Source organism: Eretmochelys imbricata, chromosome 13 (genome assembly GCF_965152235.1).
Source record: "Eretmochelys imbricata isolate rEreImb1 chromosome 13, rEreImb1.hap1, whole genome shotgun sequence".
Taxonomy (NCBI): domain Eukaryota; kingdom Metazoa; phylum Chordata; order Testudines; family Cheloniidae; genus Eretmochelys; species Eretmochelys imbricata.
The window spans coordinates 10,976,529-10,999,707 of record NC_135584.1 but is presented as its reverse complement, the minus strand read 5'-3'; the positions used below and the strand labels follow the sequence as shown (position 1 = coordinate 10,999,707).

Below are 23,179 nucleotides of genomic sequence, written 5' to 3'. Positions count from 1 at the left end.
AGCAATAAATAACTGAGCTTACCTTGCAGGACTGGCATTTAAAGGAAAACACATTTTTACTTGTATACTGAACTTATTATATAGGGAATCAATAAGATCCACACAGACCTCTTGCTACCATTGTAGTGTCACTTGTCAGAGTACAGCCACATTTTAAGATGCATCCACTTTCAATAATTGGACTGGAACTTTCTGTTCCGTTTGTCAAGGCTGTTGCTTTGTTTCCCAATACCTCTCTCCAATCTTGTCTCCATTCCCTCAATGGTTTTCTGGGACCATCTCTCCCCCTGATTCTTTACTTATATATAACCACCAATTTTCAGCCACTTCCCTCTTGCTGCTATCCTGCTGGCTGAGGGAGGACTAGAAACTTCTTTATGAGCGTGTCATTGCTACTAATTAACTAGCCAGAGGGGTTGGTGTGCAGTGAGGTAAATCACTTCGTCCTTCCACCTTCCCCCACTTCCTTCCAGACTCAGCAGGCAACTTTCACCAATACCTGCCGACTTGTTCCAGGAGAAACCTGACTCTTGCATTACTGAGCTCAGCCATGAATTTATCCTCTATATTCAATACCACAGACCAAGAATACAGGCCACATTTAAATTTAAGCTCATTCTTCAATTTCCATGTCTGCCTAGACTGGGGACAAACCAAACTTACGTGCGTAGTAAGGGGTAAATTTTACCTTCAAAGCCACAGAACCCCTTTAACATCAGTGAAGGAAGAATTTCACTGTCATGCCCTGATTTCCAAAAGGGTCTTTGATGTGTCCCCCTTTCTCCACAACCATCCCTTCCATTTTCGCGTGTGTATTTTATAGTGTTGAAGATGCAGTGTTTTACATGTTAGAGTTCTATAGAACAGTTTGCAACTATTTGTGGGTGCAAATATACAGGCATAATTTTGCAAGTCACTGCTGCACAGTGCATTCTAATGTTAAAGATTGTATTTTGAAATCTATATGGCTTCCAGCCAGGCCCTGTCTACTTGTTTTGTTTGTATTCACAGCACATAGATTATGTTGGGTATTGATCTGCAGTAACCAAAAGAGTTAAGCAGCTGCTTATCTTCTATCGTTTTGTCTAATCTACACCAGAAAATGTAACGTGGTAATAAAATGCAAGCCTGGACCTCTTCCAAATAGCTACAGAAATAATCATGTTACTTTGCATGGTGCTTTTGAAGCAAGAAACATGACATGACGCACAGTAAAATGCCAAAGTTAGGAGCCTATGCAAATAATTTGTCTCTATATAAATTAATAATTGATCCAAGTTTCCTCTTCATAGTGAAAAGATTGTAATATTTTAACTGAAATCTAGTGTATACAGATGACAGAAATAACTTGTATCATAACAGCTACACATTTGTATGGAAAAACCTCTTAGTTACAATCCAGAGAAACACCCAGAATTCTCTAATGACATACATCCCAAACAATAAAGGCTAGGGCAGTGAAAGCCTTCTAGTAATGAGAATACTTTAAAGATAACAAGTCTGCAAAGTGCTTTACGGTTCATTATATATATCCAGGGATCACTTCAGCCACCAGCAAAATATAGCCTTCTTGTAGCCGTTCTGTACCAGAGCTACTTTATCTAAATCATTTCCATCTAACACACGCATGTGGTATATAGGCACTGAAATGTTTTTTTTTTTCTGTTTGTTTCTTTTTTGTTTTTGTTTTTTTTTTGTTAGGAGAAACTAACAATCCAATTGAAAGAGGAAGGAAAATTCAGAAAGACCAACGTAACAGCTTGATCTGGAGTTTGTCCATAGCTCTTAGGTTAACCTGTTACTTTTCCAAAAGGTGCAGCAGATCTCAAACAATCAAAAATGGTTCAGACCTTGGTATTACTGCAACTTCCACAGGATCTGTAACAACCACATCCCCACTAAGGCTGGGATGTTCTGTGTCACTCAGAGAGAAGGGAGCTCTGGGCAGTCACCGGCACTACTCTTGGCAATACCAGGTTTTGCTTTGTGGTTTCCCATGTGAGTATGGATCAGGCTGGGCTTTGAAGTCTTAGTGTTTGGTTTCCTTTTTCATACAGGATAACTTGTCTTGAATTTCCTCCACCTTCCATTGGACGGGACAGCAGAGTAGCTGTCCTACAACTATCCTCCAAAAATGTGTCCTACAGTTTGCAGCCTTGCACACCTTTCTGGGTTATAAACACAATATACAAGTGAGCTGATGAAGCGTGAGGGGTACATGCATTTTTGTTACTCTCGGAGAATCTGCCTCTTGTCTTTGCTCTGGCTAGAGTAGCTTCAGGTGCAGTATAGAAATGTCTTATTTCTATCTCTGTAAGTCAGCTATTCCATACAGCTCAGGTGTGCCATGTACCTTGAGACAGAATTAAAACTACTCACACCAGAACTGAAGGTGTTATTGGAGTTCTCACTTCTCCTTGAGCTTGAATGGGGCATTTCTAACCGCTAACACATTGCATTGCTGCTTAATACTTGCCTTTTTTATCCACAGAGTTTCAGCACTTAGGAGTTGGTTACAACAGCGCAATCTGCTCAGCAGCAATACTGGTAGCATTAGAATCCGATAACCCAAATATAGCACAGATATTGCTTCTGTTAACTACGTGGGCTGCACCAACTAAAATATATGTAGACTGAAAACAAAACTTGGGGTTGAATTACCCATACCATTATCCAAAAAACGAGGTACCATTTGCCTACTGCTTAGTGCTACTCCCATAAGTTGAATTGCTCCACGTTGTTAGCACCCATCCAGTCATTGGGATTATGGTCTTCTCCTTTAACTGCGGTCAGGTGCTGATTACCACCTGACTAAAGGGAAATGTACCAAAAGCTGTGGTTTGAGCATTACTCCTGGGGGAATTATGCACCACTGCGCATACGCAGAATTTATGTCCCCTGCAGATTTCTTTGCTTCCCTGCAGAAAAATGACTTTCTGATGGGGAAGCAAAGGGAAGCCACAAAAGCGGTCATGCAACCTTCCCCAGAAGTATGTTTTGGGTATCCAGGGCAGCTGGCAGAGAGGTAAATCACTGTGGGGCAGGGGACTCCTACCCTGCGCCAGGCTCAGCTGCTAGTCCCAGCTGGGCTGGGGAAGATGAGACTTCTTCTTCCCCTGCACGGCATCCAGGGCAGGGTCAGACCCACCCACAGATTTCTCCCCTGGCCGCAGGAAGCTCTGCAAGCTCCCCCCGCTTCCTGCACCCATCACTCCTCAACTGCAGTGGGTGGAATCCCTATGCAGGGAGCTGCTCCTCCATTCACCCAATCTCCATGCATCCTGGGCCTCCCCTTCCCACCCTCCTCACACACTCAGAACCCTTCTGATGAGCTCCATTCCCCCTGTATCTGGACCACCCCAATTAACCACCTGCATCCAGATCCCCACTCCACTGAGCCCCATACCCCCAGCATCTTCCCCCCCCCGAGCTCTATCCCCTCCCCTCCACACCCAGACCTCCCACCCCACTGAGCCCCAACCACCTTCACCTGGACCCCCCTGCAGAGTCCCATTACCATTGCACCCAGAACCCTCCAACAAGCCCCTGTCCATCCAGATCCCCTTGCACCCGTATCCCCCACTGAGCTGCCCACACCCCAGGTTGCCCCACACAGAACCCTCTCAACCCACACATGGATCCCTCCACACTTGAATCCTTGCTGAGCCTGCCTGCCCACACTTGGTGCACCTGGCACAGCGTGTCAGGGCCCTGGAGTGTTTCTGGGGCAGACCCAGTCCCTGTGCTGTGTCAGAGTTGGATACAGCCTCACCACTGAGTCCCATGTCTTGGGGCAGGAGCTGCACAATGATCTTCCACCTATGGGCAGCAAGTGGCCTGTGCTCCCCAATGCCATGATGGAGCCTCCACATTTATCTGACAAATAAAATTTGTAGAATTTTAAAATATTGTACACAGAATTTTTATTTTTTTGGCACAGAATGCCCTCAGAAGTAGAACATGCTCTTTATTCTAAAGGGAGATTTCCATTGGCCTCCCGGCTCTCACTGTCACTTTACTCCCAGTCTTTTCTCATAAAAGTGGTCAACATTGCTTTAATAATTGAAATGTTACTTTGTGTCTTACACTCCTGCAGCCAGGAAGCAATGTCAGCACAGGTGAAGAACAGTATCACAGGCCTGCTCCTTTCTCCTCTTTGCTTCAGTCCTTGTGTTTGTGACGAGGTCTCTTTTCCTCCTTGGCAGGATCACGAGATATTACTCTACATTTATCTAGAATTTTTGTTCCCAAAACTCTTACAAATGCCCACCAATGAAACACAGCTGTGCTTGTGGCGAAGTGCAATACAGCCAATCTACACCCAGTTCAGGGGCACATGCAAACAACTATTTCATCCAATCAAAATTGCAAGTGGAATAAACTAACACTGCTTATCATCACTTGGATATTTCAGGAGTGCATCTCTAGCAGGACCTATTGGAAATTAATTATAGACAGGTCTTTTGTTCCTTTCTACTACATGATTTCATGAGATGGAGACAAGCATGGAAGAGAGTGTAATTCCCTCCCTCCAATTAAAGGGATCCTGAACTGGAATAAAGGATCTTTTAACTAATCAGCTACGGTCTGGGCTGCCCTCCAAACCGCAGAATACACCCTCATCCTCCTATGTCTCACATATAAGCTCTTATACAACTTAAGAAAGGAAGTCAATCTGAACTAAAACAAAGGGACTCTGTATATTGCTCTCATGCTCAGTTTTGATAATACTCATCTTTTTGCCTTATTTAAAGATAGTTTGATCAGTTTTTATTTCAGCTTTTGAGTTCTCTTCCTTTTCTCCTCCCCCTGCCTTTTTTATTCCCTTCCTGGTGCAGCTGTTCCAGTCTTTCCCTTCACTTTGGCACCACTGTTGGCCTATTTCCTTAGGTTAGCACTCCACGTCACATTAGTTTGATTAACTGTTGTACATTTGGATTAAACATCAGAGGGCCAAATTCTGATATGGGCTATATGGGGTTCCAAAAGTCAACAGAAAGGTTGATCTAGTGCTGGTAATAGCTCACCTTACCTGAAAAAAGAAAAGGAGGACTTGTGGCACCTTAGAGACTAACCAATTTATTTGAGCATAAGCTTTCATGAGCTACAGCTCACTTCATCGGATGCATACTGTGGAAACTGCAGCTCCACAGTATGCATCCGATGAAGTGAGCTGTAGCTCACGAAAGCTTATGCTCAAATAAATTGGTTAGTCTCTAAGGTGCCACAAGTCCTCCTTTTCTTTTTGCGGATACAGACTAACACGGCTGGTACTCTGAAACTTGACATTTAAAATGTTATATGTAGGCTTTACAGTTAACATCAGATGAAATGAATGAGCAGAGTAATTCAGATTTCAGAGCTACAGTTTCGGGCTCTCTGTAGACTCAGGAGGACAATAATTACCACTTGATTATCATTTGGAAGGTCTTATTCACAACCAGAAAAACTTGAAGTAAACCTTAAAAAACCCATGCAAACACACAAGAAACTAAGACTCTGAAACACAATTCTGTGCTCTGGCTGTAGAATACATGGGCTCTGGTCCTAATATGATTTATTACTACCAGGACACACCAGGAATTATTTTTTAAATGTAGTAAACAAGATGTACAGTTTATGTCCATAAGATCATACAAGTGGATGTCTTTGTATAGAGCATGTCCTAAGGGGAAAAAAAACGGGGGGGGGGGGTATTTGCTTATATATGTTTACACATTAGGCCCTAACCTGGTGTAGTGTTTATATGAACCACAACATAAATATTTAATAACAAACTTATCACTGGCTTTCCCATTTCACCTCAGCATTTCAAAGAACAGTAAGGAGGAAGCTGTTGCTACGAACTCACAACTTCAGTGTGTATCTACTTTCCCCCGTCTCTTCTTACTGACATCTAGCTGAATGTTTTTGCTAATATCATTGTGCCTTTAGCCTTCAATTTCTGGTAGCAACTGTAACCAGGGATAAATCACTTAAAATGGAGCAGACAGAACAAACACACCCCACACTGGAAAATGCCATTACTGCACCAGTCTTTAATTTTCACATTTCATTTGTATCTGCCCAAGCTCAAAATGGTTTCACCCATAATTTACCAACTAGTGGCTTTTACAAACATGCTTAAAAGAGCAAGAAAGAGAGAAACAATTTTTTTCCAGCAAGTATGTAAAACATTCACAATTCCCTAAGCAAAACAAATGCTAATTATAGAGGCAGTGAATACTGGAACTTCAGGAAAGCAACAAGAGGAACTTCTTATGTAGAGGAGATGCATCAAAGCTCCTTTTCCCCCTTTATTAAATATATGGTAGCTGGAATTAGGGTTTAAATAGAAATATTTTAAATATTTTCAAGAAAAGGGGCAGACCTATGTTTACACAGTATCCAGGAAGGAAACTCTGAATACATAAGACAGAAGAAATGCAACACAATCCATATTTACAGATAAACTATCTCTATATTATTCGTGAGGGCATTCTGTGCCAAAAAATTAAAAAATTTGCACACAACATTTCAAAATTCTGCAAGCTTTATTTGCCAATAAATAAATGCAGAGGCTCCAGCATGCTTGTGGGGAGCACAGGCCACTGGCTCCACGAAGGTGGGAGATCACCAAGCAGCCTCCCCACCCCAGGGACATGGACTCAGTGGTGAGGCTCCACCTAACCCCGACACAGAAACACCCTGGGGCCCTGCCCCTCTGTGCCAGGCACACCAGGTGTGGGGCAAGCACACTCAACCAAGCAGGATCCAAGTGTGGAGGGGCTCAGTGTGGGGTGAGAGGATTCTGTGTGGGACAGTCGGTGCAGGCAGCTCAGTGGAGGGTTTAGGTGAGGGGGGATCTGGATCCACAGAGGCTTGTTGCGGGGGGGGGGGGGGGGTTCCAGGTGCTGAGGCAATGGGACTCTGCTGGGGCTTCCAGGTTAAAGTGGTTGGGGCTCAGTGGAGGGGTCTGCATGTGGCGGTCTCAGCAGGGGGTCTGCGTGGGGGAGTGGGGCTTGGTGGAGTGGGGGACCGAGTGGAACTAATTGGGGATCAGTTACCTGGGGGTCTGGATGTGGGAGCTCATGGTGGTGCAGAGGGGTGGGGCTCATCAGGGTGGAGATTTGAGTGCAGGGAGCTCTGTGGCAGGTGGGCTGGGTGCAAGGGTGGGGATTTGAAGGCAGGGGGCTCCAGATGAAGGGTTGAGGTTCATTTTGAGTGTGGAAGGCTAGGGGGGTTCTGGGTGTCTGGGATGAGGCTTGGTGGGGGTGTCTGGGTATGGGAGGTCCAGATGCATGGGGGTTGGGCGGATGGGGGAGCAGCTTCCCGTACAGTGACTCCTCCCCCCGCGGCTGAGGAGCGATGGGGGCAAGAAGCAGGGGAGAATGCTGAACTTCCTGATACCAGTGGGAGGTTTCTGGGGGTGATTCTAACACAGCCCCAGCCACCCCTTGCGAGGGAAGAGGAAGTCCTGCCCTCTTCTGCGTCCAGACCAGCCAGAACTAAGCAGCTGATCCCGGTTCAGGGTAGGAACCACTGGCTGGGGTGTCCCTAGCCCTGCAGTGATTTACCTCTCCGCTGGCTGCTCCGGGTTCCTGAAACCATATACCTGCCCAGCTAGGGCGTTGTGCGTGTCTAGTCTTGCAGATTCCCTTTGCTTCCCTATCAGAAAGTCATTTTTCTGCGGGGAAGCAAAGATATGTGCAGGGGACATGAATTCTGCACATACACAGTGGCGCAGAATTCCCCGATGAGTACAATATGCTTCATCTCCTCTCAAAAACAATGATCCTATCTCATAATTTCTTATGTGCTTGTTGTAAAGAAGACTCAGAGTCCATTCACATCAGGCTGCCACACCTGTAACTGCAGGAGACTTCTGAGGCCCACTAATGCTAATGGGATGTTAAGGACCCATTCTTCAGTGATGCATGGTGTAAAAAGTGCATCATGGGGATAACTTGAGAACCCTTGGGATTTGGACTCTCTCCCCCTTTATTGTGGCTCTGGTCAGAATGCATCCTAGTTACTTTCCTCCTTATTAACACATAATTTCCACCCACTATTCTCCTTGGGTGTAATCGTGGACCATAGCCTCTTTGGGAATAACAGCAGTACCCCACCACCACCTACACAAACAGCTGGCATGGTACAGGAGAATGGAATAGTGGGCTGGGAGACAAAGATCACTTGGCAATGTGTCCCAGATTTTGTTTGAACCATCTCTGACCAGTTACCTGAGCCTGTGAGGTGGTGGGAACCTTCTGGGCATTGATAGGTGCTAGACATCTTGGAGAAGTGGACTCATGGCTGATCTTTCATACTTACTCTCTTGATACTCACAGACCTGCTGTTTATTAACCTGCGGCTTTCTGCCATCAAACCCCATATGTAAGCTTGGAAGGATTTGGTTTTTATGGGTGAATGTTGGTAAAAAATCAATTTCACACTACACACACAAATATACAAGAAAATATTTCCATTGATGATCAACAACATTTATGGGTAGGCAAAGTAAGAAAAATGCTGCTTGAGAACTTACTTGATTTTGACATAAGGATATTTACTTTGTATATTTTGACATGTGACATTGATCATTTGTTTTAATAGTTATAAATTTTTAACTTTTTGAATCTCAATGTCTACTATAGCGGTTCTCAAGCTGTGGGTTGGGACCCCAAAGTGGGTCATGACTCCGTTTTAATGGGGTCACCAGAGCTGCCATTAGATTTGCTCAGACCTGGGGCTGAAGCCCAAGCCCCACCATGCGGGGGTGGAGGTGGGGCTCAGGTTACAGGCCCCCACCCCACCCGACGGTGAAGCCCTTGGGCTTTGACTTTGTCCCACCTGCATGGGGCAATGGGGCTCGGACTCTGTCCCCCCCTTTTACCTCCCCCATGCCTAAGGCGGAGGGGGGGCGCTCAGACCCCCGTCTGGGTCACGTAGTAGCTTTTGTTGTCAGAAGGGGAGTCGCCTGCAATGAAGTGTGAGAGCCCCTGGTTTGCTGTCCCCCACCCCCTACCCTCCTGCAACCGTGAACGTGTCAATCCACAAACACTGACGAGGGGCGGGGTGGGGGGTTAAACCCCAGAGTGCTGCTCAGCTGTGACCATTTCACTCCATAAAACAGGGGAAATGCTCTGAAATTTGCAGCGAGATCATCTGCCTCCAGGACCAACCACGGACACCCGGGCCGTGCCCGGCCGACCTGCCCGCGGGCTCGGCGGCTGCGGGTCTGAGGTAAGTCGCGCGCTCCAGGGCGGCTGGGAACCGGCTCGGGCGGCGATGGAGTCTCCGTCCCCCCCCCGCGCGGGGCTCCGTCCTGCACGGAAAAGCAAATCGGGGTGGGCCCCGGCCCCCGCGACACCCGGGGGTGGCGCGCCGCCGTGTGGCGGCAGCTTTCCGGCCCGGCGTGACGCAGGGAGCGCCCCGCTCGCTGCCCCTTTTCAGCAGGGGCTGCGGAAGGCGCCGCCCTGGGCAGCGAGGGGCCCCTTCTTTCCCGCCGGGGCGGCGGGCACGCGCGACTCGGAGAGACCCTAGCACCGTGACCCCGCCGCGCCGAGGAGCCTTCCCCACGGCCGCGCAGCGCGGCCCCGGGCCCGCCCCTCCCGCACGCGCGCGGCCCCGGGCACGCCCGCCTCAGCCCACGCGGCCAGGCCCTGCTCAGTTTCTTCCCCGCCCAGCCGCCCCCCCCCCCTCGGTCGAGACCCGCCCCCGCCGTCACATGCGGCTCCCCGCCCCCCAGGGATCCCTCCCCCTGGGCCTGGCCTGGTTCCGCCGGCCGAGCCGGGCTGGGGGGCGGGTGTTTCGGTCGGAGGCTCGCAGCGGAAGGAGCCAATGGAGGACACTGACTACTTCAGCGGCAGCGCGGCGGAGTGGGGGGACGATGCGGATGGAGGGGCGGTGAGAGGCGGGGGGGGCCTGGCTGAGGGGTTATGGCTGGAGGTCCCTTCTGGAGGGGGAGCAGAGGCGGGAATATTGGCTAGGGGGCTCCACTCCCCCCCCCCCCACTTCATACCGGGGTATTCCGAGAGGCTGACTCTCCCCTTGTCCTGTCCCCGCTGCGCCATCACCAAAACAGCGTCTCTTGCACAAAGCAGCACAGCCTCTCTCCTCTTGCCCTGCTGAGGGTGGGTTGTAGTGTCCTCGGTGCGCCCCAAGTGTCTGCCTGCCTGCTTCCTACTCGCTGAGCCATTGGCATGGTCAGAGGGGGCACAGGGGTTCCCCTCTGTGATTGTCAGGAGTAATAAAAAATGTTTCCTCAGTATTTAAAATAACTGTGGTTTCCCCTGTGATATCAAAACCTGTGCCCTCCTGAGCCCCTGTCCTTTTTGGGATGAGTTCCTGGCAATCATGGCTGATCTTTAGACCCTGCCAGTCCCCCTTCACATGGCAAATACTGTAAATGTGGGGTATATTTTAAAAAATCCTATTCTTTATGGCTGCTTCTGATGCCTGGATTTTTTCACAGTTGATGCTGAAAAAGTATAAAGGAAAGAGACATGTCTTGCGCCAAGAGATTTATCATTTAATGCCCTGATTCTACAATTGCAGTATTATTTGTATTTAAGGTTTGATTGTGCTCGCTTTCCTAAAAATACATTTTCCACCCTAAAAATACATTTTTTCCCTAAATGCAGTTAGGTGTTGAAGTAAATTCTGTTAAGAGCTTGTGCTTTCTACTGTAGAAGGCATTTGCTGTAGGAGATCATGGTGTATGTGCACCTTTATGGGCAACGAGCAAGCTATTTAAAATGTAACTAGCACAGTAGAAAAAAACAAATGTAAAAGAGAAATAACTGCTCTGACTCTGTGTTTGTAAACAGCAGGATGATGAGTATGGAGAAGGAGAAGATGATGCTGAAGTCCAGCAAGAATGTTTGCATAAATTTTCCACTCGAGATTATATAATGGAACCCTCTATATTTAACACACTGAAAAGGTGAGTGTGAAAGATTTTGATAGGTAATGATAATATGTTGCATGTAAGAGAAAGTGTGTGAAAATGATACCTGAGTGCATTGTTTTGCCTTTACATAGGGGTGGGGTGTTTTTTGTTTCTTAAGTTAGTTTTGAAATAACTGCTTTTTTTTTTTTTTTTAACCCTGTGTCAGGTATTTCCAGGCAGGTGGCTCTCCAGAGAATGTTATCCAACTGCTGTCAGAGAATTATACTGCAGTGGCACAAACTGTAAATCTACTGGCAGAGTGGCTCATTCAAACAGGTATGCTATAGTGGCCTACCATTGTCCTGTGGCTGTAGTTTTTCTTTATACATCAGAAATCTCTGAACTGTTGGCAGATATGGGGCGGGGAGGGATAGCTCAGTGGTTTGAGCATTGGCCTGCTAAACCCAGGTTTGTGAGTTCAATCTTTGAGGGGGCCATTTAGGGATCTGGGGCAACTATGGGGGATTAGTCCTGCTTTGAGCAGGGGGTTGGACTAGATGACCTCCTGAGGTCCCTTCCAACCCTGATATTCTATGATTCTATGATAACATTGATCATACCCAAAAGTTGGATGATGTCCAAGTTGCCATTCTATACCGAAATATATGACTAAATTCATTTTTTTTGCCTTTAATCCCGATATACCTGATGGGAATATTTTTAGTTCCACTTTTGTGTAGTGATGTGGCAGCTGTCTAATAGAACACAATTGTACCCAAGGGATGAGTGGTGATGAACACTAAAAATACTAAAATTGTAGTATGAAAGGAGCTATTGTCTATTATTTTAATCCCATGTGAAGAGAATAGTGTTTAGGTAGTGTTGTGATAGATACTCTAGAAATACCTAACGTCTTATTATAGCATAACATAATTAATGTTGATTTAACTACATTTTAGTTGTAGCCTGCTTCTTGTGGATCAGTTAAATATACAGTTTTGTAAATGCAGTTTTCAAAAGTACTGATTGAGAATGAAATTCTTTACTGCCATACCTTCTGGGATCTCTGCAGCTCTGCCGCTTAAGGGGCAAGTTCACAGTGTAAATTTTGCTGGATCTTTGCCATGGTGTAATGAAGAGGTGAAATCTACATCTTGGTAGGTTCAAATGTAACTAGTATGAAAAGCATATATGCACACTGTTGGAAATGTCTTAAATCACTGCCATCACATTACAGATACTGGTTACTTCATTACACGTTATTCAAAAGGAGACTTGGAGGCTGGTGGGTGTGTATTTGAACCTATCATATGGGAAGCAGCTGTCTTTTAGTTCGTAGCCATGTAGGTTCACTCTCTATTCTCCATGTTTTCTTGTGAACAGACAAGATATTGAAATGTACTTATCAGCCTATTTAGGTGTCTTGTAAATGTCAGTGCCCAGCTTGCTCACATGAGTGGAGAAGACAAGTTGAGAAAAGGATTAGTGTAACCTGCACATGTGTGTGTCTGTGCAATACAGTTGGTAGATCTGTGTTTAGGAAAGAGAAATCCTTCAAATCTGATCTAATATTGCTTGATATTCCTATTTTGAGTTTTGAATACTGTCTCCCTTTTTGCCTCTTAGTTAATTTGTTAGATGACTTCTGTTCTATTATTCTAATAGCAATGAGAAACTTCAAGGAGTTGCTACTACTCTGACAGTTCAGATTCCACCCAGTGACATTTCCTTCCTTGCAGGTGTTGAGCCGGTGCAGGTTCAGGAAACTGTAGAAAATCACTTGAAAAGTTTACTTATCAAACACTTTGACCCTCGGAAAGCAGATTCCATCTTTACAGAGGAAGGCGAGGTAATGCATAGAATACACATGGCCAAGTACAGACCAGCTGCTCAGTGGCCAGACTCAGGATTGCAATAGTTGGACATAATGTCTCTGAGCTCATCTTTATGAGGTTGTATCTCTTTAGACCAAGGTAAATATGGCCCTTGGATTCAAATACTGGGGAAGGAAGCTGTAGATTCCTCTTTAATACTTTTCTAAAACTAGCCCTCTGTTAAAATTACTCTACATATATAAGCAGCCCTATAGGTTCACTTAGACAGTGGAAACTGCTCAGTGCTGAATACATATTATTTTGTTACAAGGTTCCAGTTAGCTATTTCTCTTTCAAGACTCTTGAAATAATGCATGTAAAAATTTTACTCTGGATAAGCTAAAGAAGTGGAATCTGTTGGATTATATAAATGTGTATGAATTCAGTTTTTTTATGGCACTGTACAGCAGTGTTTCTTTCTGTCTTTGTAATTTTTGCAGACTCCAGCCTGGCTTGAGCAAATGATAGCACATCCTACATGGAGAGATCTTTTTTACAAACTTGCGGAAGCCCATCCAGACTGCCTGATGCTTAATTTTACTGTTAAGGTAATCAATACTGGAGTCTAATAAACAGAAATCATTGTTTCAGTAATAAGCTAATTCTTCCGCCAATCATGCCAACTGTAACCTTTCCCAATCTCTTGGGCATTCATATTAATACTATTTATCGTATTGTTAACTCTGTGCATTTTAAGAGTTTATTTTCTATGGGAAGAATGTTGCAGACTGCATCTTGGAAATATTTTTCTTTTAGTTTGACATAGCTAAATCAAGGATCAAAGACAGTAATCTATATGTGTGGATTTTAATAGTAAATTGTTACATTTCATTTGTAGGCAGTCTAAACCATTCTCATTATGACTGCCATGTGGTAAGGCTTCTTTAAAGTGAGTTTGGTGTTTGTGAAATATAATGTACTGAAATCTATAGCATTCTGGTTACATGAAGAGCAAGTATTTGTACAGATGTCCTCAGTACAGGCTTCACCATAGTGTACCTCACTGTCAGGGGACCCATTCTTGATTGCCTCCTTTAAACCACTTGCAAGGATGCCAACTGTTACGGTGTATTTTTGTGATGTAAAGGGAGACTGACCACCAACCCATTTCGTGTAGGTTATAGAACAGCTGACCGATGGTTAATCTTTTTTTGGTAGTGTGTCAAGAAGTAGATAGTCTCCTGGCTTGCCTGTGTGCACGTAAGAGATCCAGGAGACTAACTGCTTCGTAAACTTGTTTTGTGTAAGGTTTTGCAGGTAACTTAATGGTCCCAGATAGCAATGAGAACACTTAATTAGGAAGCTTAATTCAGTTCACAGGTGAATCTTATATTTTATGTGAACTGCTTTAACTTTGCTTTAACAATTTATGACATTAGCAAAACCTTTCACTGAGAGGGAATGGAAATGCATTGTTTTATATTATGTCCTAGAGGTTTTTTCTTTTTTTTCTTTTTTCCAGAAAGTACAGGAATGTGTTATCCTAGAATATCAGGGTTGAAAGGGACCTCAGGAGGTCATCTAGTCCAACCCCCTGCTCAAAGGGGGACCAGTCCCCAATTTTGTCCCGAATGGCCCTCTCAAGGATTGAATTCACAACCCTGGGTTTAGAAGGGTTGCTCAAACCACTGATCCCCACTAATAAATGGAGATATATTCACAACCCTGGGTTTAGAAGGGTTGCTCAAACCACTGATCCCCACTAATAAATGGAGATATACCTATCTCATAGAGCTGGAAGGGACCTTGAAAGGTCATTGAGTCTAGTCCCCTGCTTTCACAGCAGGACCAAGTATCCTCCCTTATTTTTGCCCCAAATCCTTAAATGGCCCCCTCAGGGATTGAACTCACAACCCTGGGTTTAGCAGACCAATGCTCAAACCCCTGAGCTATTCCTCCCCATGTTATGACCTGGGTTTATCCACCTGTCCTGTTATCATATTTTTCAGTCTGTGTCTAGATGCTGACTATTATTTATTTGTATTACCTGGATTCCATGGAGTGTATGCAGAGACTCTTTTAACATTCTGTGCAATGTAGTTTCATCCAATCTTGCTAAGATGTGCTGAGATACCAAAATCATTTTAAGTGTTGTTTGTTGTTATAGCTTATATCTGATGCTGGTTATCAAGGGGAAATAACCAGTGTATCAACAGCATGTCAGCAATTAGAAGTCTTTTCTCGAGTGCTACGAACTTCTCTGGCTACAATTTTAGATGGAGGGGAAGAAAACCTTGAGAAGAACCTCCCAGAGTTTGCAGTAAGTGTCATTTTACCTTTTGTCAAAAGGAATCTCACCTCTTCCCTAGCGATAAGGGAGGTGTAGAAACTTCAGTGTATCTTCAGAATGTTGTGAAATGGTTATGCAGTCTTGTTTATGGGCCCACAGAAAAAAATGTACACCAAGAGTTATGCATCAAAAATAACTTTTATATTGTTCAGAGTCGTGACTACCAGGGGTTGTATGGGCTGCTGAGATGACATGTTTTGAGGTTCATTAATCTGAATAATTTTGAAGGTGTAGAAGTCTAGCAGGAATTTTAGAGCCCATTATGCTTTCAGCAGTATCACCAGTGTCCTGATTGACACATGCTATCAGTTCACAGCGGGGTATCAGTCCTGGCATAATTGTAGTGGTCTAGAAAATCTAGACCCAGAAGAATGTTGGTTATGATGCAGGACCTCAAGGCAGCAACTCTTGGAAGTTCCTCAGCATCCAACAGTGTGCTTGGATTGAAGTGTTTGGGGAAATTCCATTTGAGATAACAGGATTTGTGCATATCATTTTCTATTAATATTATATGAATTTGTGTTGTCCAGGAGAGGACTGGGCAATAAAAGATGCACGTTTCTGGGGGAAAGTCTGGGACTGGGAATTTGCTGCTGATGCTCTGTTACTAAATTAACCCTCATTCATTAGGGTTAACACCTTTGGGAACATTGTAGTAAAAATGCAGTTGTGTTTGTATTGTGGCATTGTATGTACCTTCTCTAGTAAGGAGCGGGGCTAATATACTTCCTCCATTATCGACCCTTTGAAGTCACCCTCAGGCAGAGAAATAAATATACTAGTTCAAATTGGATTCTTCAGGGACCAACGGACAAAGGAAATACTTCTGGATAAAACCCTGGGGTTTAATCTGCCTCAGGGCCTTCTTCCTGTTCCAGCAAATGGACAGGACCCCTGGTTCATGGAGGATCCCAGTGCTTAGGGGAGGATTGGAAGGACTTGGCTTACTGGGGCCTCATAAGACTGTGTGCTTGTTCTGAGCTGAAGCTCTGATGAACTTGTAACCACAAGGATGCCCCTGGGATGGGGGTATTAAAAGACTGCACTTGCCAAAGCCTATGTGAGAGTTGGGATGAACTCTGGTAAGCTTATTAGCATGTGCCTTTTATTGTTTTTAATAGGTTTCCTCTTAAGAATAAAGTAGGCTTGCTTAGAAATAACTGTGCGGTAACTTATATCTCAAGCAATGATACTGTTCTCTGTCCTGAAGAGAAAGCAAGCAGGTGTCCTAGGGCAACCTTTCTGTGCTGGGAATTAAAAGTAAAGTCAAGGGAATACCCTTGTGCAGCCTGGGTATCCCTTCTGACTGGGGTATTGAGAAATGTGTGTCCATCCAAGAAAGGCAACAGATGCGGAGCGGGGTGTCTGAGGGTGGGTACCGTTGGTGTACCACTGAGGGGAAATACAGGTGCAGTTGCCCTGAATTGTGACAAGTGCGTGTTCTTTTCTGTTAAATATTGTAGTGAGGTTTGGATAGCTTAATGCTAATAAATTCTCTAAATTTAGTGAGAGAAATACTGGAAAACCATGAGATCTGACAGTTGGGTGCAGAAGAGAGAATTCCAAGAAGCCTTTTATGTTGGGTAGTAAAGTGAAGCAGGATCTCTAGATCTAGCTTGTTCTGGAATAGCATCACATACAAGGATGTCATTCTGCACTGGATTTTCTATGGTATCACCTTTCCATTTACATTATAGCTTACTCAGTTATTTAGAATCATAGAATATCAGGGTTGGAAGGGACCTCAGGAGGTCATCTAGTCCAACCCCCTGCTCAAAGCAGGACCAATCCCCAACTAAATCATCCCAGCCAGGACTTTGTCAAGCCTGACCTTAAAAACCTCGGAGGAAGGAGGTTCCACCAACTCCCTAGGTAACACATTCCAGTGCTTCACCACCCTCCTAGTGAAAAAGTTTTTCCTAATATCCAACCTAAACCTTCCCTACTGCAACTTGAGACCATTACTGCTTGTTCCGTCATCTGCTACCATTGAGAACAGTCTAGATCCATCCTCTTTGGAATCCGCTTTCAGGTAGTTGAAAGCAGCTATCAAATCCCCCCTCATTCTTCTCTTCTGCAGACTAAACAATCCCAGTTCCCTCAGCCTCTCCTCATAAATCATGTGTTCCAGTCCCCTAATCATTTTTGTTGCTCTCTGCTGGACACTTTCCAATTTTTCCACATCCTTCTTGTAGTGTGGGGCCCAAACCTGGACAGCACCATAACTAACCTTGCTGCTGCTATTAAGGCAATATATTTGTTGAAGGGTGACCCAGATTTTTCAGACTGGCCAATAACCTCTTCCTGAATGTGTTCACAGAAAATGGTTTGCCATGGAGAACACACATATCTCTTTGCTCAATCCATGATGTCCATATTAGCCCAAGAAGAGCAAGGTGGGTCTGCTGTGCACAGGATTGCTCAGGAGGTTCAGCGATTTGCTCATGAGAAGTAAGTCCTTGTTAATTTGTCTTTCTCACATGAGCAGATTTTCAGTGGTAAAAGTATGGTAAATCACAAAATGTCAGCTTTACCCATTCTTGATTGAGAAAGAGAATTCCTAAATTTCTTCATCCTGCTCGTAGTAGGATAAAGCTGCACAGTAAGAGAGCTGCTCAGGTGTGGTCAATAAACAACTATCTACAGAGCAACAAACGAGCCCTTTTTCCAGTTTGGGATACCTGAAGTAGCAATTATGAAAGAATTAATTAATGTTGATTTTCTGATTGTGTAAAAACTTGTTAAAATATCCTATGCAAATCTTTTATTTCCTGCTTTAGCCACATAGGTATTATCTCACTGAGGAAAGGGTTCAGTCTTTAAGGCTGTCTTCTGCACACTAGCTGACAAACACTGATTATTCTATCTGTATGTTTCTGAGGCTAAAATTAACATGTTTCCATTTCTTTATAAGAAAAATATAATGCCCATGTGTGTCTTGCTCTTTACCAAGAGGCCACGATGCTAGTCAGATCACTCTAGCCCTGGGTACTGCAGCCTCCTACCCTCGAGCATGTCAAGCACTTGGTGCCATGTTATCCAAAGGAGCACTGAATCCAGCGGACATCACAGTCCTGTTCAAAATGTTTACAAGCATGGACCCACCTCCAGTAGAACTGGTTTGTAGTTACCTCTTTATACTGTTAAGTTTTTCTTTTTATTTCTGTGACATAAGTATCTCAAGGCCTTAATCAGGGCTTCAGGCCCCATCGCGCAAGGTGCTGTACAAACACCAAAATAAGAGATAGTAATAAGTGCTGCCGCTTGCTAGCACTCAGTTACTCATTATGGAGAGTCCTCTCATTAAGGGATACAGAAATGTGATCATGCTACTTGTAGCATCTAATTATGAATGCTTTTACAACATTTTCCAGAAGTTGAATATGGAAAAGATCTATTAGGTCAAATTTTAAAAAGTGTCCCCAAAGTTAATTACAGGTGCAAATGATCCTGTTTAGATTTCTAAATACATGATTATGTGTGGAGTTCAAGTAATAAACAGGAAAATTTAGATCTCTAAATAATATTGTCTGTGCTACTCATTGTACTCTCCACTTTGTGCCAGCACTTTGATTTGAGCCCCTTTAAAAATATGACCCATTAAACCATCTGGTCTGTCACTCAGCAGCTAATGCATTATTGTACCCTATTCTGTGTGTGTACATAAGATGCAGATATTATTTATTTGGTGCTTTTTAATCTGTTGCACTAATGAAACCCTGTGTTTCCTTCACAGATTCGAGTACCCGCCTTTCTGGACCTTTTCATGCAGTCACTATTTAAGCCAGGTGCTAAGATCAATCAGGACCATAAACACAAGTATATCCACATATTAGCATATGCAGCCAGTGTAGTGGAGACATGGAAAAAGGTAATATCAGATTCTTTGTGCAGAAGTTAAAGTTAATGCATTAATGTAAGTATACTTAAGGAAAATCCAGGCTTGTTGTTTAAGGTCCATCATTGCTTAGACTAAAACTGTGTGCACCTGATTTTTCAGAGGAATTAAAGACCCTCAGCTCCAACTGAAAAAAATGGGAACTCCAGGTCTTCTATAGATTAGGCCAGTAGAGCAAACGTTTGGAATTAGATGTTTGGGGGTTTTTGCCATTGTATCTTAGAGTAGCAATTGCAGTGGTCTGTGCTGTGCTAGAAAATCTGAACTCTCCTTTTAGAAGCAAATGAATTTAATTTAAAATTATGAAAATAGACCTTTTAATAATACAAGATAAACATTCATAGTACTTTACGCTCATCTATACTTCGGTTACTTTACAAATTTATATACAGATTTCAGCATTGTGAAAGGTAAAGCTGTGTGAGACGTGTCATATAATAATTCTTTCCCTAAACAGCCAACAATTTCCTGTAAAATTCACAACTCTTGCATTCAGAGCTTAATTCTGAAATATTTTCAGAACAAGAGAGTGAGCATAAACAAAGACGAGCTGAAATCAACTTCGAAAGCTGTTGAAACTGTTCACAATCTGTGCTGCAATGAGAACAAAGGAGCTTCAGAGCTGGTTGCAGAGCTGAGCACCCTCTATCAGTGCATCAGGTAGGTAGAAAGTCTATTCCTGAGCTGAAACTCCTTTCTGTTAACAAACTACAGTTTACATAGTAATAAAAAGAAGCAAATAGTGCAAGCTGCAGCTAGCTCTGTTTTGTATTTCATAATGCTACACATCACTGGCTTCAGAGGATTGTTATTTAGGTGTTGACTTCTGTTTTTTCTTGCTTCTCTTTCTTTTCTGTATTATGTAATGTAGCTGCGCTGCAGCCCTTGGGAGAACATGTAGTATTTCTGTGAAACTCCTTCCGTCTTCAAAATTGCTGTTCATGGGGAGGTGTATTTTTCAGTAATAAGTCGTGATATAATTGCTGTGTTCTGGATAGATAACTAGGTCTAAAAAGACCTTTTCTGGGAATGTTGAACTGGGAAGCTATTTCCATTTCTATTCACAGCTCACTCGTCCGGAGCAGTTGCTTCCTTGTGGGCAATATTAGGAGTATCATCATTCTGAGCATATATGTGAAAGATCTCTCATGGCCATATTTGCAAGGGTATAAGCGACATTGAGGCTCCAAATATACCTCATCTGGATCAGTCTGTAATCAAGGCGGCTTGGTCTACCTCCATCTTATTACTCAGTTCCCCAAACTGAAATCTTCTGTACTGTAGAAGACTGTGCATTTGTACAGTTGGAAGGAGATGAGTCACATCGGAGTCACTTTTTCCTACCTAATGAATCTTTCTCAGCACAAATCTTTCCTTTCACACACACCACAGTCCCCCCAATCCCCACCCTCCCCCAAGTCTGAGACAGCTGATGTTGAGTAATCTGACTGGAAAATTCTTGGGCCTGCTCAGCCTTACAGTAGATTATATGGAGCGAGATCATCTTGCCCACGGTGTATGGGACATACCATTCTCTGCTACGGGAGCATTCTTGTGAAGGGAAAAAAAATTTCTCTAGGCTGAGCATCTCCTTTTACTTTATCAGTGGAGCCTGTTCTGAACATGCTGGTAGCAGGAAGAGTATTTCTTTTCCTCTCTGAGAATTAATTCTAATCTAAGTTAAATATGAAACTTTCAGCTGATTTGTAGGCAAGACTAAGAACACACTTTAGGATTGAATATTTAAATCAGTTTGTGTAATGGAGCTTATTCTATTTAGGTTTCCTGTGGTGGCAATGGGTGTATTAAAGTGGGTGGACTGGACAGTGTCAGAACCACGATATTTTCAGCTTCAGACTGATCACACTCCAGTGCATCTGGCATTACTAGATGAGGTAAGACCATAATGGATATGTTACTGAATGGTGATGGTAATGGCAATTTTTAGGTTTGTGAGTGGAACTAAGGGCCTGATCCAAAGTCCATTGAAGTCACACACTGGATTACATCAGTCAGTTTACTGTTACGAATCCATTTCAGCACCCCGAGTTAACTGCTTGGTACAATGAGATGGGATTTCCTGGAGCAAGTCCCACTGAGTTGGCAACTCTAGCCCCCAGAGGGATGAATGGCAGTTATATACATTCAGTCCTGAAGAATTCTGTATTGAGCAGTGGATCAATAACTGAAAATAAGGGTAAGCCTGCTTGAATAACTGTCTTTTAAAGTAGAAACCCAAGTTCTGCAACTTCTTGTAAAGCTCTTTGAAACGGAACACTCCCAGCTTGATGTCATGGAACAGGTGATACTTAAAGGATTTGTTCTTTATGTTGCTCCTTGTCATGAGTCTAACAGGTATCTGATCTTGCTGCCCCATCATTCCCAGTGGAACTTGCTTCAAGAATATTATGTCATCATAAAAAGTTACTTGACAGACTGAATTGATAAGGATGAACAATAACACCTTTTTTTAGATGATTCTGATTCATATGCATGTTTTTTTCGCCTCTTATCTTTTCAGCTGGAATTGAAGAAAACCCTTTTGGACAGAATGGTTCACTTACTCAGTCGGGGATATGTCCTACCTGTCGTTGGTTATATCCGCAAGTGTCTGGAGAAACTAGACACAGACATCTCACTCATTAGATACTTTGTTACCGAGGTCAGCTGCTCACTTTTATTCATGTAGCTCTTTTTTTGTTCCTTTTGCTTTGAAAAGGGACAACTAGCACACAACCAGAAGAGATTTAATATAGGTTTTATATCTGTTTGGATTAGACTATTGGCAGAGATTACTAACTGAGGATTTTACAAATACCTGTACTTCAAGACACATCAGATTCTGAGATATACACTTAACACTGGACACTCACTAGGACATGGCATACTGTTTTCAGGGGGCGGGAGTTCCTGTAGTGATTTAAACAGGTTTGTTTGCAACATCAGCAAGCTAGAGGCAGTACAGGGCCAAAGCATGGCAGGAGACTAGAGGTGGTGTGAAAGAAATGTGAATTAGTAATATACCACCAGTTTGATTTAAGGAAGGAGGGTAACACAAGTCAGTGGTCTCTGCCCATCACCAAACTGGAAAAGTAACCCACAGTTCTCTGTCTGACATCTCAGGTACTGGATGTGATTGCTCCTCCATATACTTCAGACTTTGTGCAGCTTTTCCTTCCAATCTTAGAGAATGAAAGCATTGCAGGCACTATTAAAACAGAAGGTGAACATGACCCTGTCACAGAATTCATAGGTAAGATGTTTGTTCACTCCTCACTCCCTTACATACCTGTTACATTCTGAAGATATTTGTGGGAGGGGGATTACATTTAACAGAATATATTATACAGGCACTGTTGTGTACATTCCAGTTTCCCTTTCCTCTTAAAGACCCATGTGGAGAGATTTTCCTTTAACCAGGGATGGCTAGATGGGGCTTCCTTTGAAAGTCCTTCACCAGTGCTTCTAGAGAGGTTGCTGTATAGCAGTGCAAGTCCCTTTCTATTGCCTCCATAGCGCACTCATGCATCGGAACAAAAAGGGTCAATCTGTTTCCTAGATTTTAACTTACTGAATTGTCACAAACCAATTATATAATGCAGACATTGCACATGAAAGCAGTTATAACCAAAACAATGTGCTGAACAATTTTTTTAAATCTTTTTTTTTTCTTTAAGCTCATTGTAAATCTAACTTCATTATGGTGAACTGAGGAAGCGAGAAAACAAGAATGCAGAGCACCATGAATACTGAGGTTATGGACAATCACTCCTTTGCCATGCCCATCACCAGTAGGGTTCTGTAGTTGGATGATACAATGGCAGCCAACAAGGAAGAAGTGTAGAGATGCTTGCTGATCTATATTGCACAGTAACTGTGAACTTAGTATTCTAGAGGTCTTCTATTGCATCTTTGGGAAAGGATCAATCCATAAGTGAATTAATACTTCAGGATATTTTTATTACAAAAATCAGTTTGCCAGCCTAAGAGCAGCATGAGAAATAGTCCTATTTCAAGGAATGTTTTTTATTACTTTCACAGATTATAGAAATTTCTTCTACTCTGTGTGTGTGTGTGTGTGTGTGTGTGTGTGTGTGTGTGTGTGTGTGTGTGTAAAACAAACAAAAAAAAAAAGTGTGTGTGTATATTACATTTTACACTCACTCACTCTCTGTCCGTCGACACTTTTGTAGTGACTGTAACCCTGAGTGCTGCAGGCTTGGATCTTGTGGTTTGATGAGCAC

At 43.5% G+C, this 23,179-nt stretch overlaps 1 protein-coding gene across 1 annotated transcript; it reads left to right on the top strand.

The window, feature by feature from the left end:
* Positions 1–9,775: 9,775 nt before the first annotated feature.
* NELFCD (negative elongation factor complex member C/D) lies at positions 9,776–23,035 on the top strand. The gene is given in 15 exon segments (XM_077832354.1): positions 9,776–9,888; positions 10,812–10,927; positions 11,100–11,209; positions 12,613–12,722; positions 13,188–13,295; positions 14,855–15,007; positions 17,358–17,488; positions 17,991–18,156; positions 18,774–18,908; positions 19,456–19,595; positions 20,716–20,849; positions 21,164–21,237; positions 21,457–21,597; positions 22,059–22,188; positions 22,613–23,035. Coding segments are annotated over 15 exon segments (1,749 nt in total). The 5' UTR covers positions 9,776–9,822; the 3' UTR covers positions 22,648–23,035.
* The last annotated feature ends 144 nt before the right edge of the window (positions 23,036–23,179 follow it).